This window comes from Dermacentor variabilis, chromosome 6 (assembly GCF_050947875.1).
Source record: "Dermacentor variabilis isolate Ectoservices chromosome 6, ASM5094787v1, whole genome shotgun sequence".
NCBI lineage: Eukaryota > Metazoa > Arthropoda > Arachnida > Ixodida > Ixodidae > Dermacentor > Dermacentor variabilis.
In genome coordinates this window covers 34,669,096-34,695,620 of record NC_134573.1, presented here as the reverse complement: position 1 = coordinate 34,695,620, position 26,525 = coordinate 34,669,096, and the positions used below count along the sequence as shown (strand labels likewise).

Sequence of the window (26,525 nt, the reverse complement as noted above, 5' to 3'; positions counted from 1 at the left end):
ATGTGTTCCTGTTTGCCTGTGCGCGCAGGCACCGTGCTTGTTAATTCAGTTAGTAAGCGAAGGTATCCAAGTTTATACAGCCGACAAAACTACTATCCTTTCTTCGCATAGCTGTCTATTAATTTGCTATCTCAATCGATGCTTCACCTTTCGGGCGAAACTGCGACTTTATTGTCAGTAAACGTTTTACCATCATCCTCGTCTTCCTCCCCAGCTGACCGATTTCAGTCTCAAATCAGGCAGACAAGCAATCGTTCCTGAACGCATTCGAGGCATTCGAGCCGTGTATGGTGCCAAAGAGGCTTTTATTGGGCGCTGTCTCAGGGCTCGTGTTGCACGGGCACGGGCAAGGGCAGCGCGGCGGCTCCCTGCACGGCGATGGGCACGATGCGCTCGTTGGGCGCCGAGGCGGGTGGCTTCTTGGGCGCCGTGATGGTGAGCACGCCGTCGGGAGACAGCGTGGAGGACACCTGCTCGGGCAGCGTGTCCTCGGGCAGCACGTAGCGCCGGGTGAACTCGCGAGAAACAAACCCGTGCTCGTCCATGCGCTCCTCGTGACGTGCCGATACGCTGATGCACCGGTCCACCGTCTTCACCGTGATCTCCTCCGGCGAGAAGTGGCTCACGTCAAGCATCACCTGCACCGCGTGAGTCCATATATTCAAACGGGCCGCTTCTTGGAGGAAACAAACAAAGAAGTTAGAGAAAGCATTAGGCAAATTAACTGCTGCGGTCAAAAAGATGCAGACGGCAGCTGAATCCACAGTTACCTTACATATGGAGGTCTGCCGTGGCGGCTGTTCTGCCGTTCTTATTTTCTAAATTGTGTGTGTGTGTGTGTGTGTGTGTGTGTGTGTGTGTGTGTGTGTGTGTGTGTGTGTGTGTGTGTGTGTGTCTGTGTGCGTGCGTGCGTGCGTGCGTGCGTGCGTGCGTGCGTGCGGGCGTGCGTGCGTGCGTGCGTGCGGGCGTGTGCGTGTCCATGTGTGTGCACCCAAGAAAGTTAATGGGACGACAGTATGCGTCAGAGCGCCACTTTACCGTCCAGGTCGTGGTTGTATGCAGCTCTCTAGTGCAACCTTCGTTCCCGCTAGCAGTGCGTTAGGCCTATACCACATGTTCACTCACCTGGAAAGAGTCCGGCTCGTTTCGTAGCTCGGACACTCCGCCGCCGCCTCCTGCTCCCCTGGACAGCTGTCTGCGGAATGGGGCTCGCATGCCGATCCGCGTGGGCCTCAGCGCCCGCAGGTCGTCGTCCAGCAGCGGGGTGCCGAAGTGCTGGTCGAACAGCCGGCTGCTGGGCGCGTCCCACGTGTCCGACCACCAGTCGCGGCCGGGGAACCACGCCGAGGGAACCAGGCTGCGCGCCATGCCTCCTTCTGTCTGCTAGCGCTGCACGTGTTCTAGGCTTGCGCCCTGCACACGCGGAATCGAACAGTCAGTGTGAGCAAGGGAGTGGCGCTGCCTGTTTTCAACTAGATCTCTGCGTACCGTGGGCCGTCCTTTAAATGAACTCGAAGACAGACACTGGTGCACCCAGCTTCTGGAAAAACTGTGGCCTCTATCGCGCGGTGTTCCACTAGGAGTCGCCGACACCACCTTGCGAGCCCACAAGAGACGATAAGCCTAGTGGCATGCGTTTCGTGTTACCGAAGCGGACGCTGTAGCTCGATCTTCGCTGGGAGTGAGACAAAGCGCCGCAAGAAGGCCCAGAGTACGAGGAAGGCGTTTATTATATAACTATCTTGGTGTTGTGTAAGTATATCACGCCTAACACGTGCAGCGCTCTCGAGCCTAAACTCCGGCAATTCAAGGGTAACGCAACAGTAGAAGAAAACGCCGGAGCACACCACAAGCCAAGGTAGCCAAGCCTCGAGTAGCACACCGCTACTTCGGAGGATGGCTCCCGACCACCGTAATATTCCTTCAGCTCGATAGCCTCCGAGGGCGACCGGTGTAATATGGCCACGCACGTGTGCCGTGCCTATTTGGCATATCCCCCAGAACAGAAGCAGCGAACAGGTCCGCACTCGCCTCGGGTCGGGGACTTTCGGCGGCCAGCAAGAGGGCTCCCCGGGTGAATCAGAATTCAGTACGCACTGTACATGTTGCTGTCCGAGAGCTTCTCCCCATGCCCTCGCCCCCGCGGTCGTCTCAAGCTGCCAGAAGAGAGGCGACGGGAGTTTCCACCCGGAGAGACCGATCGTGTGAGCCCCTGTGGCACTCGGGGGGCGGACAGCGGCGAGTGTTACGGTCCCGCTGCAGTACCGGCGAGAAAAGAAAAGCGGCTGCCCGCGCGCGCCGAGCTCAACCTCAACTTTGACCTCAACCAAATGCGAAAGTTTAAAGTTCACTGTGGCCGGATGCTTGATGAAGTCGAGGTTGGGTGTCACTCTTAATGCAGGTGCCAATGTTCATGGCTGCTCTTCTTGAGCGAATGAGTCGGCGGTATGGATGAGAGTTTCTCCTTATGTAAATATTTACATCTTTAGAAATATGTTTGCGCGTAAGCATCAACTTATTATGCTTGAGCGGCGTCCTCCTGCGTGTGGCATAGTCTCGCGTGTGACGTCACCTGGAGGACTCTGCCTACGCACCGTGCAGGCGCTCGTTACCGGAAGGTTGCATAACCTAATTGGTTGTCTTCGCCTTGAGTTTCTAAAATTTCGTGAGTCTTTAGGTTCGCACTACAATGCCCGGTAAATCTTAGTTCACTATACTCCCCGAGATCAATCGAACGTGTGTGTGTCTGTATGTGTGTGTCCGTGTGCCTGTCTGTGCATGCATGTACATGCGTGCCTGCGTCTGTCTGCGCGTGCGTCTGTGTACGTAAGCGTGCAGACGTGTATGTGTGTGCCTGTGTGTACGTGAGCTTGCGTATGTGCGTGTGTGTATCTGTTTGTGGGGGGGGGGGAGGGAGCGTTTGCTGTGTTTTTGTGTTTGTCGTCCAGTTTCGTCTGTTTCGTGCATAGCAAACCGGAGCACGTGAACAAACTCTTCCAGTAGCGTGTGGTATGAATAAACGGCAGCAAAGTTAATATTGCCACGAGGAATGTTAATGCTCATTAAGTACCAACAAAACCGCGCTTTCAGATACCCTTGGTCAATGATGAAACAAATATGTTGCAATACTTTATGGCATAATTGCGCAATCTCTTAAACGCAGTTTTCGTCTGTAACCTTAATCGGCAGCAAAAGTTAAAACTTAAACGCAGTTTTCGTCTGTAACCTTAATCGGCAGCAAAAGTTAAAAAGATTCGTGTAACGAGCATTGGTCGCAACGAGGTAAACATTCAATGCCTCCCCCAGCTATGTGAGTTCGCCGGTGTGGAGGCAAGCCAAGTTTTACATCATTCTTATCTTGATAGCAATGCGCCTATCAAGGCAATATGAAGATTATTGAGTTTTGACTGATTCCTGGTACAAATGAGAGCCAATTTACTTTGTCGTGCATTTGATGCACACATGCTGCGACTTCTCTAGAGAGCAAGATGATTAGGTACAATTCTCAGCCTGTGTATATTTTCCTGTTCCAAATTGTCGTGAAATACTGACTTTCTTGCCTAAACCCGCATACCTAAAAAAAGGTTATACGTTACTTTGTTACCTTTCACTGTAATATTCCGAGTACTATTGACGCGAGCATTAATTGTAAATCAAATGACAATATCACAGAACATAATAAAGTACACCAACGTCGCAGATGTACACTACTGACGCAAGTGCAGCAGGAATCAGCAAGCAAGAGTACAGGCCTCGATTAATTTTACAAAGTTTCGAGGATAAAAAAAGGTAAGGTGATCCGATATATAACGTGTTCGAACGACGTCAGAGAACATGGACACAACACAGAGAAAAGTGGCCGCGAAATACGGTTCTGAATTAGCCACTAATATTTATTAGAAGCCGACGAAGAATATGTAAGCATTACACGTTAAAATCACGCATGGGCGTAGGTATGACAGAAAAACAAAAACAAACATGACCCAAAAACATGAAGTAGATCCTACGCACTATGGGAAGCGATGTTATGCCAAGCATTTGGCTGGCGAAGTGTAGTGCAAGTGCTCGATGCTCTTAATCCAGTGCTTGCAAGTCTGGAGTAAGCCACATAGCTTGCCCGCAGCCTCCTATTCGCGCAAGGACCATTGGCCTTTTGGTCGTCCCAGATGTCATCAACGCAGATCACCAGCTATGGAACTCCACTTTGGTGTCACGGTGCTTCACTGCACACAGTCATCACTTACTTCTTCTATTCTTTCTTCTATTCCCCTTTCTCTCACCTCCAGTGTAGGGTAGCAAACCGGACGCTCATCTGGTCGACCTCCCTGCCTTTTCTCTCTTTGATATCTCTCTCTCCCCCTCTCTTGACTGGTAGCTTGCTACAGAGCTTCGTTTAGGATTATGCAGAGCGTTACCAGGGGGGTGGACCAGCCTATGTGTGTAAGACGAGCAGCTATGTGTCCTACGCGAGCGTGGGGGCGGCGACAGCAGCAAGACGGCCGGGACGACGACCGTGCGATGGCGACGGCAAAATTTCTACGCCAGCCGTTCAACGCGGGCTTACGACATGCCGGTCATTTGCTCCCATGCATAGGTATTGGCCGAGCGTCAGCGCCAAAAAAAAAGCACATGGATTATGACGTCGTCAGTGATTCCGCGTTCTACGATTGCGCGTACCTAAGATTACGTTCTGTGGCCTATGTTAAAACAACGACGGCATTTGCACTCTGGCGATGAAACCTTAAAACTTGTTGGACCTGGGCTCATCATGAAGGCGGTACACTGTCGCACAGTTTCTACGTAGCGTTTGCTACAAGGAAAGTACTGGGAAGTGGGGGCCAATCCCGAAGGTGGGCGTGCAGTGAAACACAGTTGCTCAAGGCGCGAGCTGCCACGGGGGAATAATGCGAGAAACGTTCATCTGACGCCGAACGTCTCGAAGAGCGTTCACTCAAGAGGAGTGTGCTTGCTATCCTGGCCTAGGGGGTAGAGCCACGGCCGCTTGATCAAAACGATCCCGTGAGTTTTCATCAAGCGGCCGTGGCAGAGGATTGAGCTGCTGTGCTAGAAGACAGAGGTTCAATTCCACTGTCCACCACGAATTTATTTCGATCACGTAAGTTCGAAACGAGGCTAGAAATATAACTACCGAATATCCCTGGAATGGGGCAAATAATGCTTTCCATTACGATCGAAGCCTCGTGTTCAAGAACTGGAACTCCCACTCGATAGTACGCCATTGACGGCACGCTCGTAAACGAGTCCCTATGTTTCTTCACAAAAGAAGTACCTGTCAATTTTCTTGTAAATTGACCACACCACAAACGTGCTTCACTAAATAAAGGGGCACACCCGCAACTGCGAAACTGTTGGGGCAAATTTGAAGAGCTTGCGGTCCACAGTGATTTATGGTGCTATTTAATCTCGTTTTCACACATCGCTCAGTCTGCGAAATATAAAATTTACACATGTAATGGGAATAGAGAAACAGCACCATCATCCCCCCACCCATCCTCCTTGCTGGCACGTTATGCTTCACACCACACATATTTATTTGTTTCTTAGTTCCTTTCAAGTTGTCTTGTACAGCTAGGGAAGTTCTAGCTAGATCGCTAAGTGCTGACAACGCTACGGTAACTTCATAACTTGCAGCCGCAGGCGATGTATGCGTGGAATCGTGCCGGTTATTTTTCTCATGCCTGGTGGTGGTTCCTTGGGAACAGAAACGTTGCCCTTCCCTCATTGAAGGTTGCGTCATTCCGCGGACTTCAACCTAACTTGCTTAGCAAAACTTTCGTAAAGAGAGGGGACGCACAATCTTGAAAGGACTGACCTCAGACAATTAAATTTCAATTCATTTCCAGCTTGTACAAAAACTGAGGGTGGCAATAGAAAAGCAGTGCAGTAGCAATGCTTAGCAAACCGTAATAGAGCCATTTTTACAACATTTGCTGCTTTTATGAGATACCTCTCAGAGAAGCAGTATGTGAAGTAATAGGGGTTAAGTTCTACATGTCTTTCGAAAAATAAACGCAGTCCGTGAAATTATTTACGCGACAATCTGTGTTTCACGCTGATGTCATGTTGCATTTCATAATGTCGCCTTCGTGGCTGTTTGTCGAAATATTCCTGCCCGAGATTCCGTGGACATACGTCCCCTGGTCAAGAAAAGCTGAGTTTCGCCCACACAGCGACGACACAATAAATAGTGCGCACGGAGGCAGGAAGAGAGTGGGATGCTCGCGCACCCTCTTCTTCGCATTGCAGTTCCTATCCGTGCGGGTGGGTCACACGGATGGCTCGACCAGCTGGACCGACGGGACAAGCGCCCGCTCTAGAAACGACTGCAGCTCTGCCAGCCGATGCAGCCAAGCGGTGCATTTCATTCAAGGCGAACGCAGTTGGCCAGCGGACCTACTTCCATACGCAGGCACGACTTCGACTGAATCATCGACATCATTGATAAAGCTAAACGCAAAATTTCTTCAGTGCGCTTCGGAGGCACCAGCCATGATGGGATACTCACGCACCCTCTTCTTCGTAATACAGGCAAGCAATTTTACTAAATTGCCTTATGAGTGTTTTAAATCAAGTAACCCCTGTGTTATCGTGTTTAAAGTGCGGGAGCACTGTTTGACAAATTTTCTTCTTTGCTGTTATTGCTCTGCGGTGACGTCGAGATAAATCACGGACTTTCTGCTGATGATGCACCTTCTAAAAATAGTCAAGTACCTTAACGAACGTTCAATCCGTATCGAATCCATGCAACGGGCAATGTCCTCAGCCATCTCAGAATCGAAGACTGAGCAGCGCAACGTTAGTGATGCTGTAGCCAACATCAAGAGGCTAGAGATGGTGGAAAGTAGAACCGCTGTGCTCGATCAATGGCAAACAGAATGGTCACTCAAATGTGCTAGAAAAGAAATGGTCATGCTTCATTCGAGATTGGACGACGCGGAGGACCGCGCTCGTCGCGACAACCACGTGTTCGGCGGCATATCTGATGTGGCAACAGAAAACTCACAGCAATCAGAGCGAAAGATATTGGAAACATTAGTCAACCTCCTGAAAACTAATGTTGGCGGAAGCATATCCCGCGCACACAGAATCGTACGCAATGCCCCATCTAAATCCCGGCGAATAATAGTGAAATTTACCAATAGTAAAATGAACCGATTATTTCGAAGACTCGCATGCTCAAAGACAGCAACATAGGCGTTAGCGAAGATTTCTGCCCGAAGACTCGCAACTTACGGAAGAAATAATCGAGTTAGGCCAGGACCTCAAAAAACCATTTGAACTAGTGCATAATATGCTACTTGTCGACGGGAAATGCTATCAATATAATCCGGTCGATGCCAGTGCTTACGAAGTTCTTCCGTGAACGAGCCCAGTTAGAAAACGAAGTCTCTCACGCCGTTCACTTCGCTCAGGTCGCCCTGTGGCAAAGAAATAGATGAACGAGAGGGGCGTTGGCCACACACCTGCACCATCAGCCATCTCGGTACTGTACGCCAACATACGTAGTATTATACCAAAGAGAGATGAACTAAGTAGCGTAATTAGCGATTAGCGTAATTAGCAAACATCATCTCTGTCAAGCTTTTTGCAGATGACTGCATTCTCTTCAAGAGCATAAACGAGCGTAATTATCATTACCTCTTACAAAACTCACTATTAGCTGTTCATCAATGGTGCCTTAAATGGAATATGCAACTTAACCTAGATAAAACTGTCCTCTTGCGAATTTCGCGCAAAAAACAGGTTTCTCCTTTCTCTTACAGCCTTCTAAATCATTCTATTATGGAGGTCACACATCATAAATACTTAGGGGTTACAATAACAAACGATTTAACCTGGTCTGCGCATATTGCAGACATTTGTTCCTCATCATTTTCCAAACTGTGCTTTCTGAGGCGGAAGCTTAGAGGCGCTCCAAGTAAGCTTAAACGTCTTGCATACTTTACATTCATCAGATCAAAATTAGAGTACGCGTCGGTCTTATGGGACCCGTTCATAAAGAAGGACATTTACCAGCTTGAGATGGTGCAAAGGAAAGCGATTAGGTTTATTTATAACAAATATAGAAGGCTTGATTCACCTACGATACTAATGAAAACAAATAACATCCAACTACTTCAAGTACGTAGGAAAATGTCCCGTTTGTTGTTCCTGCATAACATTTTAGCACATAAACTAAACATTTCGCATCCCACAGAACTTAAACAGTTATTGTCTAGACGAACACACCACACAGGAAGTCATTTACTGGAGCCAATTTTTGCAAGAACTGAAACATTCAAACACAGTTTTTTCCCGAGGACCGTTTCCGACTGGAACTGTCTTCCAGGGGCCATCTTCCAGTCCCCTAATTTTGTTAAAGCTCTAGAAGAGCATTTGTTTGAGTGAATGAGTGCTGTATATGTGCGTATGCGTATATATATGAATGAATATGTACATGTTGTATATATATTTTTCTGCTTGTCTATTAGCGGCAATCTGTTAAAGTGCCGTTCTTTCTTTTTCTTTTTCCTCTTTTATGTCACAGTGTATTTACATGCCTTGTATAGCCCCTCCTGCATGGGCCATAACTGTTGGCCTGCAGTATTCTGACATAAATAAATAAAATAATAGCGCTAACCGAAACATGGTTAACAGACAAAATATCTAACTCGGAGTTTATTTATTCAAATCACAAATATATTGGCTACCGCAACAACCGCACAAACAGAACTGGCGGGGGTGTGGAGCTGCCAGTAGGTGAAAACATAAATTCGTTTTGTGTGCCTATAAATACAGATTTAGAATTATTGTGGTGCTGTGTTATCATCAACCGCAAGAAGCTCATTATCGGTGTCTGTTATTGCTCTCCTGCTTGCCCAAGTTCATTCTGCGGCAGCCTATGTGATTCTTCGGATCAAGTCAGAGTTCGTTTTCCTGGAGCAGAAATTATATTTTAATGGGTGATTTCAACTTCCCGCAAATGAAGTGGATTAACGCATCCGCATTTTTGCAGCCCTTTTGTGCACACTCTGAACATTTTATCGCCTTATGTTCTGACTTTGGTTTCCTCCAGGCAGTTCGCATGTAACGCATAATACTTTATCACTTCTTGATCTAGATTGCTAATGTCATTTATTCTAAACACTTTACCCATAACACACTTAGCGGGTTTAAGTGATCTTGGCATCTTTCATTTCACACTAACATCAACACGGCTATCCCAACGTAAAACCTATAAAACTATAGGGATAAGTAAAAAGCCAACTTCTCAGCGACAGACGCCGAGCTCCTAACTTTCAATGAAAATTTCTTATTCAACTATCTGAACTGGTCCATATTTAGAAGCAAGATTTGAGAAACTATCAATCGTTATATCCCCCTACGACGTGTGTGCAGTAGCAACTGAGCTCCTTGGCTCAATACTCAGCTTAATCGACTAAATAACAAGAAAAAGCAGCTATAACGAAACGCTAAAGAAATTAACATGCTGGATCATTGGTTCTCGTATAAAGAAATTGCTGCAGAATACCTATCCATGCAAAGAGCAAACTTATTCACCTTTCTTGACAGTACTCTTCCTAATATACTTAAAACAAACCCAAAATGTTTCTCGAATATTGTGAAGCGAAAAAGATAGCAACACAATATTGCTTACTACATCATCTGGTACTGCTGTGCCTGATCATGACGGTGCAGCTATTCTAAATGACACATTCGTAAATTCATTCTCACGCGCATCGGTTCATGATTATCCACTGGTCCGCCAATATAGCTACTCTGCGATGGAAGCTATTACACAACTGTTCTAGCATTTGTGCTATAATCAGTAAATTACCGCTCTCTTCCTGTAGTGTTGACGAAATTAACTCCAAATTTGTTAAGAACACTAAGCAATACTCTTCTATCATATTCAATCACTTACCCAATCACCCAATCACTTACAACTGGATCACTACCAATGGATTGGAAATCAGGGAAAGTCATACCGATTCATAAATCCGGTGATACGTGTAACCCAGGCAATTTAATTACAGACCAATATTACTTACCTCAGTACCATGCAGAATAATGGAACATGTCATATACGGACATCTTGCACGCTTTCTTGAGAACAATAATTTTTTTACTCCATTTCAACACGGATTTCGTAAGACATTTTCGTACGACACTCGACTTCCATTGTTCACTAAGGCTTTACATAACAATGTTGATTCTGATTTTCTTACTGACTGTGTATTCCTTGACTTTGCTAAAGCTTTTGAGAAAGTAAACCACTGTATCGCCTCTTACATAAATTGCAAATAGTTAATATGGACCCCTGCTATAACTAATGGCCTTCCGTACTAACCGCGTTGCGTTCGTTTTTGTCAATGAGAGAGCGTCACCTGCGACAAATGTATTATGTGGCGGCGGGCCACAAGGCTCCATGCTCGGACCACTGCTACTACATAAATAACTTGCCCACTAACATTCTCTCTCAAATTTGTTTATTTGCAGGTGATTGCGTAATCTGTCGTAAAATAACTAGCACCACTGACTTTCATATCAGCCGCACCTTTCATATCAGCGCACCTCGTCCACTGTCATAAGGTTCACAATCCCAAAAGTAACACAGTAACCCATTCATTGTCGTTTTTGGCTAAGACTGCAAGCGATTGGAACCAGCTTTCCGGGTCTATAACGGGCATCCGCGACCCCATACGTTTCAAAAACACCTTGTTTCAACAGTTGATTAGCTGGTCCTTAAACATTGTGTAACTCCAGTACCTTTATTGTATATATGCGTGAATATATACATATATATATTATTGTCATTCTGTGCTTATTTGCTTATGTATTGCTGTTATATTGTTTAACCCATGTTATTTCCTCAAATGTTACTTGCCTATTATCAGAATGATATATTCATGTAGGATTGTCCCACCCCTCTGCATGTATTGTGTACTCTGAGGGTAAAAATAAATAAATAAATAGTATAGCGAAATAACTGCATACTCGTAGTACCGTGTAAGAAGGGGCGGGGTGGGGGGGCGTAGAAATGGGGGACAGGGATCGCAGTGATTTCTTGACGTCATAATTGATAGAGGGCTGCCTGGAAGCTGAGTCTCGCATTTGACAAAAAGACGGCGGCACATCCGTAAACATATCAAACAGATTTAGTAATGGTGTACTACCGCACGGAGCCTGGTTTGGCGGCGAGCCAAACATTTCTGTCCTGCAGAGGTCAGCACAGCGGGCCGTACTGCCCAGGGGCGTAGCAAGGGAGAAGGGGGAAGGGGGACCTTATGGGGCTTCAGCCCCTCCCCGAAATTTTTTCGTGCTGTCATGCGCCGCCGACCAAAACAACCGCCGGCGCCAGAAATCATGCTAGATTTTGTCTAGAATGTCCTTTTCACGCTCGAAAAGACATTGAGAAATCGGGCTGGATTTCGTGGCAACGCGCACGCACCGGGAGTCACATACCGTGACGCAAGGAGCTCCATCCGAGGACAAAGTCTCAAAGGCCATTGGATGGCGAGCGGGCTTGTCGCGGCATCTCGCGGAGGCCGCGGAATCTAGGGAGCGTTTGGATTTCAATTCTGAAACTTCATGGGTATAAAGTTCTCATAAACTTTTGATGCGAAAGGTGCATTACATTTCCAAAGTCGTGCTTTAGATATTCAATGCCGAAACTACGTGAGTTTAATGTTATTATAAACATTTCACGCCAAAGGTGCATTGACTTTTCTAAAATCGTACATCGGACCCTACAGCGAGAGAAGCCAAGTCAGCATACTATTTGACAAGTTGAAAAAACACGCAGCGAGGTCCGATGAGACGAAGCGTTGTAGTGGTTCATTTGTGCCGTCATGTCACAGAAAAGAATATCAACATCTTTTTTTCATCTGCGCCAAAGCATCCACGTTAAGACACTAAAGCCAGCAAAGGTAACTACGTTCTTATTTATTTTCCTACTTGGACTGCGATTCGCGAGGACAGATTGAGCCTCTTGTTTTTTGTTCTCGCTACCCGTGGGCTGCCGAACCAGCCAGAGCGCATGCGTTTTTCTCGTGCTGCATCGACCACCGCGCGGCGCACTTCGATGCGCGTTCGTTTTCTCTGGCCGAGTGGATTTTCGCGTGACAGAGTTTTTGACACTTTCTGGCAAGCGGACGAGACAAAGAAACAATGCATAGTCGCTCGCCACCATCACTACGGGGACTCGACGGATTGCAACGCGTTCACTTGAGCGCCACCTCTCCGGAAAAGTTTGTCTCACCGGTGTAGGATACCGAGTAGTATGCGTGTGGTTCTCTGTGGACCAACTTTCTCACGTCTTCTTCGATATTCCTTCGGCAGCCATACTAGGTGCCCAAAGTAGGCATTAGATTGTAGCCAATATGCTTTCCTCTGCGTTATTTCATTTCGGCGCCCCTCGCCCCACAAAAGAAAAAAAAAGACTGTCGTGGCGCAGCGCATTGTCGCATGGTGAAAGTTCGATTTTATTACTTCTTTTGCAGAAAGTAATGGCCACAAGACGCTTCAGTTGCCGAGTACTCATATATTGCGGTAGCAGTTATGTGGACACTCCAGGCGCATTCCTGCCGTCGCCGTTGCTCTCATGTTCTGTACAAAATCCAGGGGCGGTAACATCGTGACCGCGCGCCGCATGCTATATGTGCGAGTGAAAGCGTAAGGGGGACGGGGCATGGGTGAGCCGACGATTGTGGGTCAGTCTTGTGTGCGCAAGGGAGAAAAGCGGGGAGGAAGCGCGCCGCCTTCCGTCACGCGCAATACATCGGGGGAGTGGAGGGAGGGGGGACTGTGACCTGTGAATCTGTAGATGCGCAACATGTTTATTTTCCTTGTTTGATGCATTATATGCAGTGACTTTTGTTTAGGTACGTAGATTTATTGGAGACTTGTGTGTATATTTAAATATCTTGTTGCCAGGTTTTGTGTATACGTGCAGTGAACTTTGTTTCTATTGACACTTATTTTCCCTTTATCAAGCTGTATCTTCTCAATTGTACATTCCATTGTATCTTCGCATTTTTAATGTACGAAGGCGAGTCAAATAAAAGTGAGCCAACCCACCCTGTGCAATAATGGTTCGATTCATTATCTGCGAGGCATGCACGTGGCACAGAGGCATCTCTTATTTACAAAAGTGACACGCATGTGTGAGGATCAAGGTTCTTTAATGCTCTCACACATTGGGTTGAACGTGATTGTGTGACATAACGGACACTCCAAAAGTTTAACAGCGTGCTGTCGTGAGGTTTTTGACAGATGAAGATATTTCCCAAAAAGATATTAGTCGCCGTATGGCTGCCATGTACGTTGAACATTGCACTTCATTGACCACTGTGAAGAGTTGGAGCAAACGGTTCAAAGAAGGACGGGGAAGTTGCAAATACGATCCAAGACCGGGCCAAAGCCAGCGTGCAATCACTCCCAACACAATTTCAAAGGCTGATTAGACAAGAACGGAGGATAATCATCGATGAATTGGCAGGGCGTGTGAACAACAGTCACGGTTCGTGTCACACCATAATTCATGAACCATAAATCATTCAGTTATCGGCTCTTGCGTGCGCAATGGATGCCCAAGATTTTGAACAGCCGCCAGAAGACGGAAACGTTCGGCGCTGCCTTGACTCATCTAATCCGGTATCGCGATGAGGGTGACGACTTTTTGTCTGCAATTGTGAGCGGGGACGAATCGTGGTGCCTCTACTACGAGCCTGAAACACGACGGCAGAGCTTACAGTGGAAACGTTTGAATTTGCCACCCCCAAGAAAAGCAGACGCCGTCATTTCTTGCTGGAAAGGCATTGTTGACTTTTTTTTTCGATCATCAGGGGCCATTATTGATCAAACTTGCTAAACCTGGAGAGACGTACAATCGTTTCCGATATTGTGAAACTTCGGATCAGCTGCGTGTCGCAATCAAGAACAAACGACGTGGAAAATTGAGGAATGGGGTCAACTTGCTCCACGACAATGCCCGTCCCCACGTCGATGATGTGGTTATAATACAAAACTGGCGAAGTTCAAGCGGGAAACGCTGCAACATCCGCCATACAGCCCAGACCTGTCACCTTGCGACTTCCGCATTTTGGAGCATTTGAAAAAAAACAGCTCAAGGGAACCAGATTCGTCTCGGACAATGACGTGAAGGAGTCAGTTACAGACGTTTTAAAGCAGCAACCCAAGGAGTCTTATGAAACGCGAATCCCGCGACTCGTTAGTCAGTGGAGACCACTTTTAAATAAAGTAGCCCGTTTGTCATATATTCACATTGGCTCACTTTCATTTGATTCGCCTTCGTATATTTTGCAGAACTCCTGCTTTTTATATGTGCTCTCTGTTGCGACTGTAATTTCGAAGCACTTACTCGCAATACACGACCGGTGACAGCTGCTCCTGCGCAATACATTCTGACAAAGGACAGCGTCATTGAGATTTTAACGCGACAGCGTTAAGGAGCTCGTGTCGCAGAAAAGCCGGTGCCGTCGGTGTCGGTGTCGGCGGCGTTGGCCGTGAGCGATAAATCCCAGCAGGCACTTCATGAATAAAAAAACAACTTGCAAGATGGGCTGGGTGGGAATCGAACCAGGGTCTCCGGAGTGTGAGACGGAGACGTTACCACTGAGCCACGAGTTTCTTCTTTTTTTTTCTTTAGTGCCGGTCATTGGCCCGGATAAAAAATACACATTCACAAATAATCAAAAGGCACACTCACAATATGTTAAAAACGACCGCAGAACTTGTGCGGCCGCGCTTGTGCTAAAACTCCCTTATCGCCAATAATAATTCCACACGTGGCAACCACTCTGGGATGCACTCCAGCAACTTTTGTTCCTCTGCAAAGTTCCGTATGCTTTCTTTAAAATACTGGCGAGCCGCTCTTGCATCGAGATCGGTGTGCCTTACCGCCATTCTACATTTCCAAATACTATGCAGGGCCATAAGCATGATCATATCAAATGGGGTACCATCATCACTTTCTATTGGCAAGTAGCGAATCCCATACGCATCTAGGGGGAAATCTTTTTGATTGTGCGCTGGAGCACATCCCAGAGGAAAACAGCATCCCAACAATACAGAAAAACATGTTCAATTGTCTCCTCCCGCCTGCAAATTGTACAATCGATGCTTCAAAGCGGTACAAAAGCGCCTCTAGTGAACGCGGTGTTGCCTTAGAAACGAGCTGTTTCTAAGGCTCAGGCGTGCGTCGCTTGCTCAGGCGCACATATCGTTGTCGCGCCGAACGCTGGGTTGCTCGACGCTCACCACGTCCGATGCGGGGCGCGTAGTCGCTGCGCCGTAGCCGATTGTCTTACACCCCTTGGCGGGTCGACGGGAACGCTGTCGCGTTCCACTCTTGAAGGCGAAGCTTAAGCATCCTCCAATTTTTTGCCCTGATCGTTGCATATGTACAAAAATGTAAACAAGGTTCTTGAATGGCAGAGAGAGAGAGAGAGAGCTGCAAATGAGAGAAAGGCAGCGAGGCTAACAAAGTTTTATTAAAATATTTGTCCTCCACTTGTTCATTTCATGGCCTTTACATTTTTCATAGCAGCGGCATGCACTGCGTTGCTGGTTTCAAACTGATGTAGTTCTAAAGTTCGTGTGATATTTGCTTTACTTATTGAATATACAGAAAACATGAAAATACTGATATCATTTATTTCGGGCACAATTTTTCAGACACACGAGTACACTCTTTTATGAAAAAAATACATATTTTACTTGTCTTGAGGGTGCGTGGCGTTCAAGAATTCGTTTCCAGCATATTTGACAATGGCAACGCAGTTATTATTAATGTTTAATGTATTTGATCCCCCAACAATTTCTGTAAGGAGGAGGCCGAGCTGCCAGGTGAGGCCCCCCGATCGAAATTTCTGGTTACGCCACTGCTACTGCCGTACGTTTATTTCTACGCGGCGGCACGGCGGGACTGAATCTATCTCTCGAGGGTTGCAACCCGTGTCGGTAAACGCCATGTGTGTGTCTTCGCTGTGTGTTCGCGAGCGTTGCTCTATTGTCAAACATTCATCACCTAAGGCGTAAAAATAAGCGCCAAGACAGGGGTATGCGGAGCCGAGAAAACCAAAGCGAGAATAGGTGCGAGTGGCCGTCGAGTCATGCTCGGAGCAGCCAGAGGCGGCCGGAAAAGGCCTCGCGAGCCAAAAAATCGCGGCAGCAGCCTCGACGAGACGTTGGCCGCCGGGCGTGCCACGTGGGAGCTGAACACGTTACCTCAAGCATTTCGGTGCACTTCGCTTCGACCGCACACTGCTGACAGTTGGGTGCAGGACAAAGAGAGAGAAGAAACGTGTCCATTACATAAATGAAGCTTCGGAGAGGCGTCCTCATTCCAGAATGCCTCGAGCTCGGCCGTCGTCCTGGGCCCTGGCAGTCAGCCATTGCTGGCCCACGAGGCCGGAGCTGGTCAAGGCTTCCTCCCGCGGCTCGTTGGTTCGATATATGTTCGGAGGATGTGATGGTGCCTGTCTGCAAGCCTGAGGCACACGGGTTCTGTGCACAAGCGGCATCGCGGACAAAACTGTGTAGGGGAGGTGATTTCTGGGCCGTTAGTATTGACTTGTGCAGCTCGGAGCTTCTGCTCTCCAGGCAGTGACTGGTGCGGGGTGCGTATGTTTCGCACATTGGCTTGTAACGTTGTGTGATATGTTGGTACGAGACCATAGGGTGCATGCGCTCCGATTCGGGTTATTCGGCGTTGGCTCGGTGGGTCGAATCTAGAGCCACGTGGTTGGCGACCTCATTTTCAGGAGTGCCGTGATGAGCTGGCGATCAGATGATCCTGACTGATCTCGTTGGGGGCTTCTGATTGATGATTTTGAGCGTATTGGCGCGAATTCTACCGCTAGCGAAGCTTCGACGTGCCTGTTGTGAGTCGATTACTCTCTGACTTCAGCCTCCGTTTGGGACAGCGCGAGGAACCTGGCCCTCGGATAACGAAACGATACTATTCTACGGATGCTTTACATTGTAGTCAGTGCAAATTTAGCCCTGCGTTTCCTCAGCGTAAAACGTTGTTCAAGCACATAGATAAAACAACTAGATAGATAAAAGCTTGTGCGATTGAACGCTCGAAATATGATTGTGCCAACTGTTTATTTATTTATTTACTTAAAGATACCTTACAGGCCCCTAAAGACATTGTGTAAGAGGGGAAAGTACATTCAAAGATTATAATATACAATATTTAGAATACATATATGAATACATATACAAAAAATACAGTGTAAGAAATGCACTAACATACAGTAATGTGGTGTTAAAATTGTACAATGGACAAACCGAATGCTTTTGAGGCGTGAGAAGTCACTGAACAAGAAACTTTCACAAAGTAGAATATTACCAAACAATGACAGAGCGAGCGGGACATATTTGGCTGCAACAAAACAGTATTTAAATGATAGCAACACATTATTAACGGGAAAGACAAGAAACAGTAACACGTTAGGTTATGTAGAGTTTGAAAATGCGTTTTTAGAAGACGCCGGAAATTTTCTTGGTCACTCTCATAAACGATGGCTTTAGGAAGATCGTTCCAAAGGCGAATGGCTCATGGAAGGGCGGAGTAGTTAAATGAATTAGTCTTTCGGTAGATGCGTATGAAATTTAACTGATTGTAAAACGGTGTGGCCTGTAATGGGGAGTTTCAAAAGGCAGAACTGATAGCGCTGCATTATGGACGTATTTATGAAATAATGATAGCAGGGCTTTATCACGACGATCATGCAAGGGCTGTTGTGAGACGTCGAGTTTAATTTGCGTTATGTTTTTTTTATAGTCATAACAACGTGAAATGAAACGCGCAGCCCTATTCTGAATAGATTCGAGCTTTTTCGATCAAGTATTTCGGATGGGGAGACCAGACAGATGCAGCGTACCCAAGCTGAGGTCGAACAGGTGTTAAGTGAGCTAGGTTACGAATGTTTTTAGTAGAATTATGTAACTTGCGTCTTATTGACCCTAATGATCTCGAAGCATTGGCGCATATCTATGCAGTGTGCGTTCACCGCGAAAGAGTCGAAGTTAGGTTAACACCAAGATATTTATCTTGATTATCATGTAAAATAGTCATGTTATGTATGTGATAAAGAAACGTAGATTTAGTATGCTTTACGCTTTAGCATGCTTGCGGGTAAGTTATTTCCCTATTTAACCTCACAGATAAAGAAATTCAGTTTCTTGCATTGACTGCGTAAGCAATGAAATGTAGCGGTGATGAAAATGCTGGGATTGCTTTTTTTTATTTCGCGTGTTGTTTCGGCCACATACGTGTCTAGTCTTGTTCTTGATCTGAGCATAAAAGGCAAGGCGTGCCAATAAATGCGCACGTTTGTTAGCGCCGTTTCTATGCGCTCCTTCTTGTCTTGTCCCGTGCAGTAGCACGATTTTCTTCTGAGCACGCACAAGCTACAACCCTTCTGTCAATCCTCGCTCTATTCTACACTTTAGCGGTATTTGAGGCTGGTATATGTTTCGTCCCCAAACAAATGATCACCATCTATCTGGAGATCGCAGGAAGAGGCCTTCGTCCTGGCAGTGGACATGGTGGTGGTGGTGGTGGTGGTGGTGATCTTGCATGCCTTCCCGTTCTTTAGCGCTGCACTCCCTGTACTTTCAGATTGCGAATGCATGCCCGTCTCAGCGTGACATGGCGTTTCTGACAGCAAAGTAGTAAACACGCGGTGTTAAAGAAATGTAGGCAAGATAGATTACGATTGTTGTTTGGGACAGGCTAGGGCTCGAATGGTGCAAAAAATTCTTGCACTATACTTATTTTCTCTTTTCGCGCTTCACCATTGGTTCGTCAGTGGGTGGTCAGCGGTGACTATGGACGATGTGGTGGTCTACGTTATCATTAAGATCAGTCATATCAACAGAATCAATAGAAATGAACCCTTACATTATGGAGGTCCTGCTTCTGCCAGTACACACTAAGGAAATGGGCGTGATAAGAGTTGAACAGACAACCCCCAGTGGAGTTTCTGCACAACTTTTAAAGCGAAGCTTTCTTTGCCTATTCCCTCGACAGCAGCCCACTGCTGCTGCTGCTGTGGGCTGCTGCCTGGCACACCGCGTCAGAGGGTGGTTCAGAGCGTATATATTGATGACAGGCGCAAGTAAGAGGAAAGGGGACGGGAGAAACTCGTTTTCACCCCACCGCGTCGAATGTGCACAATACCCTCTGGAGCTCCCTGGCCGTCGCCACATCAGCCACTTGACAGCTGTAATTATCCGTGACTCCCCTCAGAAGCATCGCAGAAACCACGGCGCTTCCCTTTCTACTAACGTGCGAGTCCACAGGCAATCTCTAGAGGGTGACTATACGACAGCGATTGCGGGGAAACAAGATAAGCTTAAGTTCAAGGTACGGTACAGTACGTTGCTGCTGTTTCTGAAAAATAAACGCCATGCAAATATGTCAAGCGGGCAACTTACGCAGGGCGTGTAGAAGCAAAGCCGCATTAATTAAAGCGCGCCGCAGGGTCCAGGAAACACTACGGAAGCGGTCGAGCGTTAGCTTTGCCGCTGTGATTACAACGAAGGCGACAAATAAAACAACGGACGAAGGATGACGCACATAGCCCCGTGTCGCCTTCTTTCGTCCGTTGTTTTATTTGGCGCCTTCGTTGTAATCATGCATAAGCAACTTGCCCACCAGCACGTGCTCAGTGATTTGCGGCTATGGCATTGCTAGAGGTCGTGGATTTGATCCCGATCGCGGCAGCCGCATTTCGTCAGGGGCGAAATAGAAAATGCACGTGCACTTATATATTGGGACACGTTAAAGAACATCACGGTGTCAAAATTAATCCAGAGTTCGACACTACCGCGTGCCTCATAATCCGAGTGTGGTTTTGGCACGTACAGCACCACCATCCAAGTTTAATATTTCTGCCACAATGCGATGTGCCATGTGAGGAAATGACAACGCTCAACCCTCTCAGAGCTTATAGAATATGGCGCGCAACAACGCCTCAAGCAAATACCTCTCACTATGTGATCTGTGTACTACGCAGACAAACAGCAGTGGTGCCCGCAAGGTAACGTTTAACATCAACTCCCCACTCTCATGTTAGACTAAACGTTGAAGAAATTAAGCTTTAGCGGTTAACATCACCGCTAATTATCATCAATCAAAGCACGGAAAGCTTCGTTTATATATATTGATTCCCACGGTGCGCGGGATATGCAAATTTTTTTTTCGTCTCGCTCCTATTGTAGAACGGGCGCCTATGCCGGGAGTCGAACCCTCGACTTCAGCAGCGGAACACCACCATAACCATTGAAGCCCGACTGCGGGCAAAGACAAAACGAGAGTGGCCGATGGTAGGCAACGCAAGAGTGTGCGCTGCGGCTATGTTGGTGCGTCGAGTTCGTGCACAGATTTGTCGTCAGTCATTTATCTGTTTTTTTTTTCCTTTCTCCTTTGGTTTTGTTTTTTGCAGGATAAAGCAGTGAAATAAAGAACATCTTGTTTTGTAATAGCGCTGGCGCCTCCGGGTATTACGCGCAGCTATGAGCGCCAGTTGTCTACCTTGTGCAGGTTAATAATGCTTTTTCTGTTTCGCGACTATTTCTTACTATTTTCTTCTGTTAACATTTCTTTTTTCTCTCTCTTTCTCTCTATTTTTACACGGGTCCCGAAAATAAAGAGACACATTTTGATGTTCTCGTTCCTACCGCCACTTACCTAATCGGAACTCCGCGTCGCTTTTTGTCTACGGCAGAGGATGATGCATTTCATTGCTTCGTGGACTATGCAAATGCACTCTAACCGCTCAACTAAGCCTCCGAATGGATTACGGTGATGTCATAGACTTGCTGGAAAATTCAGAAAGGGAAAAGCGCCTTTTTGTTATCACTTCATTTCAGTGAGATATTAACTCGTTAGGCAAGCTCAAATGGCCACACCTAAAGCCAGCAATATTCTTCTTTTATGGTTGCTAAAAGCCTCCAGAGATTTGCTATGACAGGTAAGTCTAGCAAGTGGTTTTCCTTCTGCCACGTAGTATTCCGTGCTGAATACTTCAAAGTATTAATTAAGCAGCTAGCCTAGTAGGTAGCGCTGAGTTGCAAATAATCTCGCAGATAATTTGCCCCCTCTTTTACAATAAGAGAAGGTAAAACTAGCAACTCTTGACGACAACGACTTCGCACACGCAAGAGGAATTTCTTATTGTTTTTCACGCAGATTCGAACTGCAGCGCTTCGCGAACGCCCGAGCGGGCTCTCCCCCGCTAGTCTGTCAACGCGTCTCTCACGTTACTTCAACAGACATGCCTTGGTTAAATGAGACATGTCAGTCGTTGTTTAGCAAACCATTCTCGCGAGCAATATCGGCCAGCTAGCGGGTGAGTGGCGTTTATGAAATAGTTTTCGGTTCCGGGGAATGTGCAAGAACTTTGCAGGCCAATGAAGCAGACCGATAAGCCTGGGAGCGCTTCGAACGACCTGTTCGTGGCACACGCTGGTGCTCGGGAGGCCGAATTATGAAGAGCCACAGCTCTTCCTTACTCTTCAGCGCTTCAAATCTCCACAAGTACCACGGAAGCTCCGCCGCGCTGCCCTTACGACAGCTTAGTCGCAGGCATGGCAGCAGCCCTGAATAGCACTGTCAACGACCGCGCGCGCAGAATTCTCGTCTGCCGCGAGTGCAGGCGTCGCTGGCTAGCGTCAGTCTCCTCGCACATGACTACGGCATTAACGGCCGGTATAGAGGACAAGGAAATGCAGCACAACTCACGATGCGTTTTGTGGATGCGGCCGGCTCACACCGTAGCAATATCCTCTGCGTGCGCTGCGGTGCTGCCGATGAGTCTCCGATGACGGGGAGGGATCGTGGCAGCAGACGACGCCCGGGCAGACGCCAAAACCGCGCGAGCGCCGTTCGCCGAACTTGGCCCGGGCCCGAACCCTTCTCCGTTGCCGCCGGTGCGAGGAGGAATGGAAAAAAGAGGAGCTTGGCGGGCATGGGGGCTGACTCGCGTTTGTTGCGCAATATGGTTGTGTGCAACGAAGCGCAAGACGGGTGAGCATTGCATAATTACTGGACACGCTTAGGGAATGCGGCCGCAGCTGCCTGCTGCTGTGAGCTCGAATTTCGTACAGAGCTCGAATTCGGCACCAGTTTTGTCGAAAACAGTAGCACAGCGAGGTCGATGACCTGAATTCAAGCCATTTTCCCTCTCTCTAGGAGACGTTTGTCACTTGCCGGCGATTTCGTCTTACGAACGCGCTTCCTCTTACGAGTGCCTTCCTGAATGTAGGTTCGGAATTTCTTGCTTCGTGATTGCTCGATAAGTGATAGCGGATTTCGCATAATAGCGAGTCCGGCGATCTTCCGGCCAGCTAGTCTCTCATGCGCTACGTACATTTACAAAAACAGAATTGGGGAGTTTGACTGTACGTCCCGAAACTATACAGCTGTTTATGAAGGGCACCGTAGTGGAGGGCTCCGGTATAATTTTGGCTACCTCGGGTTTTCTAAGGTGCAGCCAAAGCATCACGAGCGCTTTTGCATCCCACCGCCTTCGGGATGCGCCTGCTGCTAGTTGGAGTACGACCCGCGACGTCGTCATCGACAGCACAACGTAATAGTCAGTGAGTCACCGCGGTGGGCATACGCGCTACATGTAGGCGATACTCGAACTGCGTGGCTCCCGGCGCTTTAAGCACCAACGGTGAGCGCTGGGCTGACGGGCAGAATGCATTCACAATGCAACACAAAGGCTCTGACTTTCATGTGATACAAAAATGCGCCAGCTTGGTGTTGTTAGCGTCCACCGGCGGCGCAAAAAGCGCCGGCAGCTATGCGCTCGGAGCACCGCGTTTCAACTGCTGAGCACTGTGCGCTGGCGGGCACCGTCTGTCCTGAAATGCGATGGTCGCACTCAGCCGCCCAGAGCTGGTACGTAAGGACTGGTGATTGCGATTGAGGAAGCAAAGAAGGTGACGCATCCATGAGTGAGGGGAATCGTCGAATGTTGGGAGGAGGACACAGCGGACTGGGATTGAGGGGGGATGTTCGTGTCGTATGGATGACTTGTGTGGATGACGTGTGGGGGTAGTATGGGAAAGTTGCGCCGAGCTCTTCTGTTTCTTTCGAGGGAAGGCAAGGCCGTGGGGCCCGTCTTTGCACATCCGAGAATGAGGGCCTATAGAGGCAGGCTGGGACTGTCGATGCCCTGCATACGTTTCCTGATCTGGGAGTCAGACGATTCGAACAGGTGAGCGCAGGTCACTTTGCTTTTCTTTCTATTTTTTTTTCGACGTTGCGTGGAGCCAAGTGCATACAAAATGCCGGCGAGCGGCAATTGAGTCGTTGAGTGTGACGGAGACAAAGGGTGGAATCCGAGAGAGTCCGAATAAATCGTCCCTTGCGTAAATTCATTGAAACGAATAGCGGCTCTGTGTGCATGACATGACAGGGTCGATCTGGGGTCGTTTCCATTCCACACATCGCATGTGTCTTCGATGTGGATTTCGGGCGTAGATGGATGGATGCAACGAGCGTTCCCTTTGGAACGGGGTGGTGGGTGGCGCCACCAAGCGTTTAGAGTATAACATGCGAGCTGTTGGCACACTCGGATGAATTTAGATGTGTATGTATGCATGTGTCGAGACAGAGCTGATATCTAAAGTTGGGAGAACGTGGCATTGGTAAAAATTGTCACACGTGGCTGGGATGAGTCATAATTTGGCGGCGCAGTTCGGTGACAATGTATCTTGTCAGAGTGCGGAAGAGACAAATTTTGTGACGGCGTCTGTGGATGGTGATTATTTGATATACAGTATTGTCAAAGACCATTTCGAACAGACGGTGGTTGCTGCCATTAATGGAAAGACTCGAGGCCAAGTTTGTGGCTTTACTGATACGGCCTAAGGTGAAAGCGAAACACGCGACGAGAAAAACCAGGACAGAGCGAGTGCCTGTCCTGTCTCCGTCTTCCTCGTGCGATTTGTCTGCGCTATAAGCCGTGAATATCTGCAAGCTGGCCCAGTTGTCCCCCCTGCTTGTGGTGCCTTTACTACGCTATACAGTGGTGCTGTGTGGGACATTTACCTAGTGTCAGAACTGTCGGGTGTCGACGTGTCGCTTTGCTCGAGTTTTATACGTGGTGATCGCGGCTACTGGCTGTAAAGTGCGTTCGAGATATTTAAAACACGGAATATTAGTACAACCGGATTCTCCGTTTTTTCCTTAATTGCTAGAGGTTACAAATTACATTACAGGTTTCAATGCGTCAACAAAACTGCGCTTATACGCCATATCAGGGGGCTCCAAATAAATTTCAACCACCCGGGGTTCCTTAAGACGCACTTAAATCCAGGCACGCGAGAGTCTTTCGTGCCGTCCCATCGCAACGCGGCCGATGCTGCAGCGGTTGCTACACAGCAAGGCGTCGCAGCTACAGATCGATCCACCGCGGTAGATCAAATAACTGGAGGTAGGAATCGGAGAATAAAGATTGCAAAATTCAACCTTTCCAAGCAAAACTGTAATAGTACTGATCATAACACGAGACAACTGAAGCCTCCAGCAAAGTTCATGAGCTCGTAAACACTAGCCAGACATCACGTCCGGGGATGCTGTTCTCGACAAAGTCAGATTCCGCCATATTGTCAAATTCAGTGTTTGCTGCAATTTGAGCCAGTCGGAGAGGCCATAGCAGTCTCAACCAATCACAGCAGACAAGATGAGGAATTCGACAATCTGGATGCATTTGCCAAAGTCCAAGCTGGGCGACGCGGACTAAAAGGCGCACCCGAAAAGGCGGAGTTGATCAGGTCCGTAGAGGCGGGAATCGTTTGCACCTCTCGAAGGTTTCCCTCAAAGTGCACATCGTTCACGCGACAGCAGCTCCAAACCAATGCAAGAGAATTGCCAGAAAGAAGAGGAAGGAGAAAAAGAAATACCAGCTGATTTTCTGCATCTATGGCTTCCTAACATGGAGCACTGTCAAAAACGGAATACTTGAACTCTGTACGACTACACGTATGTTGTCGAATGACATCGTCGGAATCCTCACCGAATTATTCTTTTGCGGAGGAGACCATACAGTAGCGTGTTTTTTTTTTCATTCCTTATAAACTCATTCCTAATTTGCAGCACCTTAAGAAACACCGTTCCACCTTCTTGTATTAGATATAGCTGTTCGGAATTTAGTATCCCTGAATGCCTACACTGCTGGGCAGAATGATTGGAAGGTTTGCGCTGCTATTGAGGACTTTCTTCTGGCTGCTATGCGATTTAATTTCTAAACTCTAACTCGAATATATTCATCTCTTGGCCAAACTTAGTTTGGTTTGTGTTGCATTTCTTAGTTCAGATTTTTCCTTCATTTTCAATAATGTATTCTTGCCAAGTTCTGGTTCTTCTGTTTTCAAGGCACCTGTTCTAATATGGCGTTTAATTTATTTTGCATTTCATGTAGACGTATTCTACTATCTCGAGTTCCCCAATCCCCGTTCGATTTCCCCACCGTGATGGGTCCGCCGAGAATCCGGTATGCGCCACCGAAACATCCACAACGATCAGTGCACGTTCCTTCTCGAGGGGCGTTTCCCCCCGTATTGATGAACTCTGCTCGACCATAACGCAACCCTCGTCCCGTCAACGCGCATAACTAAGCTGTTGGCCGGGAAACCATGTGACCTCAAATGCACGCGCAGTACGTTACAGTGCAAGCGGCAGCCCTCAGGCCGACCGAGCGACGCTGACGCGTGGCGCTACGCCGGCCTCTGCAGAACAGAAAGGAGAGGGAAAAAAAGGGAAGAGAGTCTTGAAACGCTGGGCACAAAGCAAACGACATAAACGTTCGCGGCTCGTCGTCGCACGCGCCGTGCGTCACCGGGCCGCAAATAGCGGTGCCGGCTTCCACGGAGAAGAAAGGGCGGCATGCGACTGTCGGACGCAGCGCCGCGGTGGCTGGGATCGGAGAGCGCGTTTCGACGAGGAGCCAGTTTCGGATTCCGATGGGGCCTTAATTCGCGTGCACGTGCGTGTCTTTCGTGGACAGTGCTTGTGTCTCGTCTCCTGACTCGTCCCTGTCTACTGCTCTGTTTTCTTATTAATTACGGCGGCGGCGCGATGGCGGCACGACAACGATGGCTGCGCGGCAGCGGCGACGCGGTGACAGCGACGTCACCGCGTCGCCGCTGGTCGTAAGCTTGAAATTTCGCAAACTTCATCTTTAGTTGTTCAATTCTCACTCTCTCTCTCTCTTTGTTATACAACTTATCAAAGTACCCATGTTGTAGCTTAGCCTACCCGTCAGCACGATTTAATGTGTATATTTTTACCCGACGCGGTGGCCTATATTGTGCTGCTGAGTACGAGGTCAAGGGTTCGATTTGAATGTGGCGGCCACGTTCCTATCAAAGACCCTCGTGTGCCGTGCATTGGACGGACATTACGGAACCACTGGTAGTCAAAATTATTACAAAGTCCCTCACTAAGGCGTCCGTCAAAACCCGCTGGCGCACAC

General features: G+C 47.8%; 1 protein-coding gene across 2 annotated transcripts in view; it reads right to left on the bottom strand.

Annotated features, from left to right (window-relative positions):
• Positions 1-287: 287 nt before the first annotated feature.
• The window catches only part of LOC142584722 (heat shock protein beta-1-like), a 61,704-nt gene continuing 35,466 nt past the window's right edge, over positions 288-26,525 (bottom strand). Inside the window, exons 1-3 of one of the 2 annotated variants that reach the window (XM_075694941.1) lie at positions 21,782-21,970; positions 1,126-1,413; positions 288-638 (exon numbers count right to left, since the gene is read on the bottom strand). In XM_075694941.1, coding sequence (XP_075551056.1) covers positions 321-638; positions 1,126-1,368 — 561 coding nt within the window. In that variant the 5' untranslated portion in view covers positions 1,369-1,413; positions 21,782-21,970 and the 3' untranslated portion in view covers positions 288-320. Of the gene's footprint in view, positions 639-1,125; positions 1,414-21,781; positions 21,971-26,525 lie in introns of those variants that run through there. The other variant, XM_075694942.1, reaches the window with a different exon arrangement.